At 38.1% G+C, this 5,943-nt stretch overlaps 1 protein-coding gene across 1 annotated transcript in view; it reads right to left on the bottom strand.

Moving 5' to 3' along the window:
- Positions 1-1,500: 1,500 nt before the first annotated feature.
- Positions 1,501-5,943, bottom strand: part of LOC137633127 (uncharacterized) — a 93,331-nt gene continuing 88,888 nt past the window's right edge. Inside the window, exons 4-5 of the mRNA XM_068365287.1 lie at positions 4,623-4,812; positions 1,501-1,700 (exon numbers count right to left, since the gene is read on the bottom strand). Coding sequence (XP_068221388.1) covers positions 1,501-1,700; positions 4,623-4,812 — 390 coding nt within the window. The remainder of the gene's footprint in view (positions 1,701-4,622; positions 4,813-5,943) is intronic.

Here is a 5,943-nt window from a genome sequence, read left to right on the forward strand (position 1 = left end):
TGATTTTGGAGTGTCCTTCTCCTAGAAGAGTTGCTTACCATAGCTAAGAGTCTCTTCTGCCCTTACCAAGAGGAAAGTGGCCACTGAACAATTACAGTCCAGTGGTTAACCCCTTGAGAGAAGATGAATTGTTTGGTAATCTCAGTGTTGTCAAGTGGAAGAGGACAGAGGAAAATATGAAAAAAAATAGGCCACACTATTCGGTGTGTGTGTAGGCAAAGGGAAAATGAACCGTAACCAGAGAGAAGGATCCAATGTAGTACTGTCTGGCCAGTCAAAAGACCCCATAACTTGGAACTCTTTTATTCTAGTTAATATACCTCTTCTTCTTCATTTTCCTCTCCTTCTTCCTCTTCCTCTTCTTCTTCCTCTTCCTCTTCCTCTTCTTCTTCCTCTTCCTCTTCTTCTTCTTCCCTCTCTTTCTCATCCTCCTCTTCTTATTCTTCTTTTATCTTCTTTTCTTTTCGTTCATACGTTACCGTTATGCATCACGTGTTTTTTTTTCAGTGTCTTATTAATTTTTTAGCCATTCACATCTATCCATAATTAATGCATGGACTATTTTCATCTTGTTGATATTTTTCCTCTTCCTCTTCCACTTATTTTCTTATTCTTCTCGTCCACACGTTACTATGTTTTTAGTGTCTTAGTTTCTTAGCGATTTACTTCTATCTACTATCATCAATACTTGAACCATTTTGTTGTTAATATCCTTCCTATCTTATTCATCCTCTTCCTCTTCTTCCTCTTCCTCTTTTCGTTTTCTTCTCGTCTATAGGTTACCGTGATGTACTGGGCGTTGTTTCCAGTGTCTTAATTTACTTCTTTCTGTCATCATCAATACTTGAACTGTTTTCTTCTTGTTAACATTCTTCCTCCTCCTCTTCTTCCCATTCCTCTTCCTCTTCTTCCCATTCCTCTTCCTCTTCTTCCTCTTACTCTTCTTCCTCTTCCTCTTTTCTTTTTCTTCTCGCCCGTACGTACCGTGATGCATCCCTCGCTATTTATCAGTCTTATTAATATGCTTCCTCTTCATCTTCCTCTTCTTCCTCTTCCTCTTCTTCTCCTTCTTCTCTCTTTCTTCTCGTTCATACGTTACCGGGATGCATCAGGCGTTGTTTTCAGTGTCTTAATTTACTTCTCTCTGTCATCATCAATACTCGAACTGTTTTCTCCTTGTTAATATACTTCCTCTTCCTCTTCTTCCTCTTGCTCTTCCCCTTCTCCCTCTTCCTCTTCTCTTCCTCTTTTTCCTCTCGCTGATACGTTACGTAATGCATTGGCGGTTGTTTTCTGTTTCTTAATTTACTTCTCTCCGTCGTCATCAATACTTAAACCGTTTTCTTCTTGTTAACATTCTTTCTCTTCCTCTTCTTCCTCTTCCTCCTCTCTTTTTCTTCTCGCCCATACGTTACCGTGATGCATCTCTCACTTTTTATCAGTCTTATTTCTTAGCGATTTGCTTCTATCATCATGAATACTTGAACTGTTTTCTTCTTGTTAATATGCTTCCTCTTCTTCCTTCTCTTCCTCTTCTTCTCCCTCTTCCTTGTTTTCCTCTTCTTCCTCTTCCCCTTCCCCTTTTTCTTCTCTTTTTCTTCTCTTCCATACGTCACCGTGATGCATTGGGCGCTGTTTTTCAGTCGATTGGTTCCTCCGTGATCGCCCGAAACTTGTGAATTTCCCTTCGATGGACCAAGCTGAGTTACAGCCAGCGGTCCATGCGAGATCACGATTCACAGAGAGAGAGAGAGAGAGAGAGAGAGAGAGAGAGAGAGAGAGAGAGAGAGAGAGAGAGAGAGAGAGAGAGAGAGATGGTCCGGAACGCGAGAACCAACTATTATCTATATATAATAAAGAGCAATGTGTCCGGGCTATATATTTAGATATATTTCTTTTCTGTCACGCTCAGCTGCTTTGCCAGACGTATTACTACTCGGTCTTTCCCCGTCCCTCGAGTAGAGGGTGAGAGGGAGTAGTCATATTCAGGTGAAAGGGGAGTAATCCGAGCGGTAGGCTACATTCGGGAACCACAATCTCCCCCAAATTGCCGAAATGGCCGAGTTGAAGTTAAGAAGGGGGAAGGGCTGAATCTGTGTGTATCTATCTAATTTAGTCATCATTTTTGACGGGGTTGCGTACACTAATATAAATATAAAATCCATCCTTTCTATCTATAACTACTTCTGTGTTCCAAGGATCCTCTCTTCCAGTTTCCCTGCCTGGCGTCCTGCTGGATGGGTGATCGAATCCCGCTCAAGTTCGATAGTTTCTTGTAGTGTCTCCAACCTCACTATCCATGTGAGCTAAAGATGGGGAATTTGGGAACCCTATCTGCTGAGTTCATCAGCAGCTATTGCCAGCCTAGGCTCTCCCTCAGTCCTAGCTTTGGGTGCTGATCATATTATGTAATATGGTCAGTCTCTAGGGTGTTGTCCTTTCTAGCTAAGGAATTGTCATTGTCCCTTGCCGTGTGCCATTCATGAACGACTTTTAAACCTTTAAGTTTTCCACCTTGATTCAAGACTTTCATGTAAAGATCAGCTATTGACTCCTATTAGCTGGTTCAACTCGCCTTTAAGTTTTTCCACATTAATTTAATACTTTTATGTAATGATCAGCTATTGACTCCTCCTATTAGCTGGTTTAACTCTTTATTATGTTTTTAGGGGATCTTTAAGACTGTAATCCAAAAATATCACATAATTTCTATAACTGACAAGTAAAGCTAATACCATGAAATCTCAGAGAGAAAAAGTGGCAAGCAGCTGTACGTCACTTGTTAAGTCTCCATTTCCGAAACCAATCATCAACATACTCTCTCAATATCTTCCCATCATCCTCATTGCAACAACATCCCCCCATCCCCCATCCTGTCCCATCTCGGATCGCAGAGAGCAGATCGGAATAAGAGATAGCAGCATCCCCATCGGAGTCGGTACCTGAAGATAAGATCGAAGTCCTAGGTCGATTGGAGACCTCGGGATAACACCCCCCCCCCCACCCCGAAAAAAAGAAAAAAAGAAAAAAAAGTCCCATGGAAATAAGTAAATGATCTTTTGTAGACGTTGAGACGATGCCAGGCGGTGCCGTTTTATTATTATTATTATTATTATTATTATTATTATTTATTATTATTATTATTATTATGTCTTTCTTGCTAAGCTACAACCCTAGTTGAAAAAGCAGAATTCTATAAGCCCAGGGGCTCCAATAGGGAAAAATAGCCCAGTGAGGAAAGGAAAAAAGAATGTAAAATATTCTAAGAAAATTAACAACATTAAAATATCTTCTAATATAAACTATTAAAACTTTAACAAAACAAGAGGAAGAGAAATAAGATAGAATAGTGTTGGGCCGAGATGTACCCTCAAGCAAGAGAACTCTAACCCCAAAACAGCGGAAGACCATGGTACAGAGGCTATGGCACTACCCAAGACTAGAGAACAATGGTTTGATTTTGGAGTGTCATTCTCCTAGATGAGCTGCTCTCCATAGCTAAAGAGTCTCTTCCTACCCTTACCAAGAGAAAGTAGACACTGAACAATTAATTTGGATGGGATGGACATCTATAATACCTTTATCTTCTTAAGCTGATGTTGATTAACTTTTAATTATATTTTTTATTGCTCAATTCATAATGATGACAAGCCTTTGATGTAAACAAATAAAAGGACTTGAATTAATTCAAAAGAAATGATTGATTAATATAATTTTCTACTTCCTAAGAGCGTATTGATGACACACCTTTGTTGTAAAACAATAAAAGGAGTTGAATTAAATAAAAAGAAATGATTGATTAATATTTTTAATTATCTCATCGTTACTTCTGAAGGCGTATTGACGACAAATCTTTTTTGTAAACAGATAAAAGGAATTGAATTAGATAAAAAGAAATGATTGATTAATATTTTTGATTATCTCATTGTTACTTCTAAAGGCGTAGTGACAAGCCTTTGTTGTAAACAAATAAAATTAATTAAATTCAATTAAAAAGGAATGATGATTAATATTTCTAATATATATCTTTGTTACTTCTAAAGGCGTATTGACGACACATCTTTATTGTAAATAGATAAAAATAACTGAATTTAAAAGACTTAATAATGATCTCTTGTTTTACTTCTAAAGGCCTATTGACGACACATCTTTCTTGTAAACAAAAGAATCGAATTTAAGAAAAAGTAATAAATATACCTTTATTACTTCTCAAGGCATAGGGAAGGCCCATCTTTTTTTGTAAACAAATAAAAAACTTATAATGAACCTTAGCAATATGGTTAAAGCAGGAATAGGTCATAGTTTTACCCAGAAGCCGCCATTAGAATAAAATTGTTTTTCGTTTCTTTCATATTTATCATAAAATTGGTTCTCTGTTTCTATCATACACCTCCCCTCCCTCTTTTGATATCCTTCGTTATCACCACTTTCGATTCCCTATTCCTCTTTCGCCTCTGTTTATTCGTATTGTATCCTCATAACAGTTGTCTATATTCATCCTACACCTTCACTCCCTCTTTTCATGTCCTTCGTCACCATCACTTTTCTATTTCCCTATTCCTCTTTCTCCTACGTTTATTCGTATTTTATCCTCATAACAGTTGGCTATATCTATTCTACACCTTCCCTCCCTCTTATCAGATCCTTCGTCATCACTTCTTTTCCCCCTCCTCCTCTTCCTCCTCCTCCTCCTCCTCCTCTTCTTTCCCTTCTTCTACCATCTAGATCTTTGAGGAGGACGTCCCCCTCTCCATTTCGTTCGACACCTTCCTCCAAGCCCCGCCTCGTATCCTTTGATCCATGACCCATTATCTGCTGATCAAGTATTAAACCTGTATCATTACCTGACGTCACGGCGGATGACCTATCACGTTGGAAAGGATACGACAGACAAGGGGCCGGGGAGAGTGAGATAGGAAGGGCGGGGGAGAAGAAATGACGTTAATGAAGGAAGATGAGGAACGGATGAAGACCGCGAAGTAATTGAGGGAAAGGAGGGAAAGTGTAGAAGAAGGGAATGGGGTGGGAACGCGGATCGGGAAGGAATTGAAGAAGTGTGGAATCAATGGGGTAGGTGAGATTGGAATGCGGGAAATATATAAGAAATTAAGGAATTGGAAGAAAGGGACTGTGAAAATAAAACCTGTATTAAATTAGGAAATGAAAGAGAGACAGGTAAAAATAAAACCTGTAATTAATTAGGAAGTTGGAAAGAACTGGACATGAAAGAAAAAAATGAAGTGTAAGACACATTAGCGGTAAAATGAAGGAAGAAGATAAATGGGGTGAATTACGAATATAAAAAATAAAGAAAATTAAATATATATAATATATATATACTATATATATATGTGTGTGTGTATATATATATATATATATATATATATATATATTATATATATATATATATATATATATATATATATATATATATACTATATATATATATATATAATTGAAATATGGAAAAGCTGGAGAGGAGAGAAACCATGCTTGAACTTTCCTGAAAGGCATCGTGTTTTTTTTTTTTTTGGGGGGGGGGGGGTTTGGGGTGGATACCCTAGCGTGAATCGAAGTGGTGTTGAATGGCGATAGACGCAGATGGCTCGAGACAGAGATTACCAATTATAGGGGAGACAAATGGGAAGTTTATGGCCCATTCCCATAGAACTGCAGATACCTCCCCTATTGGAAAGTCTTGAGTATGGCCCATACAGGACCCCCTAAGTGGGCCCTGGTCCCAGTAGAACATAGGAATAGAAAGGTTTTGTTGAATCTCTGAATAGGAGATGAAAGAGAAAGGAAGATAGACAAATTACTGATGATTGCGGATGACTCCAAAGAAAGGTATACAATAGTAGTTACTGACACCATTCATCTTTTGACTGTTGTAGTAAATTTAAGTTACAGTGCGTGTTTGATTTCTATTATTTTATTCTCCTG

The sequence above is a fragment of the Palaemon carinicauda genome, chromosome 42 (assembly GCF_036898095.1).
Source record: "Palaemon carinicauda isolate YSFRI2023 chromosome 42, ASM3689809v2, whole genome shotgun sequence".
Taxonomy (NCBI): Eukaryota; Metazoa; Arthropoda; class Malacostraca; order Decapoda; family Palaemonidae; genus Palaemon; species Palaemon carinicauda.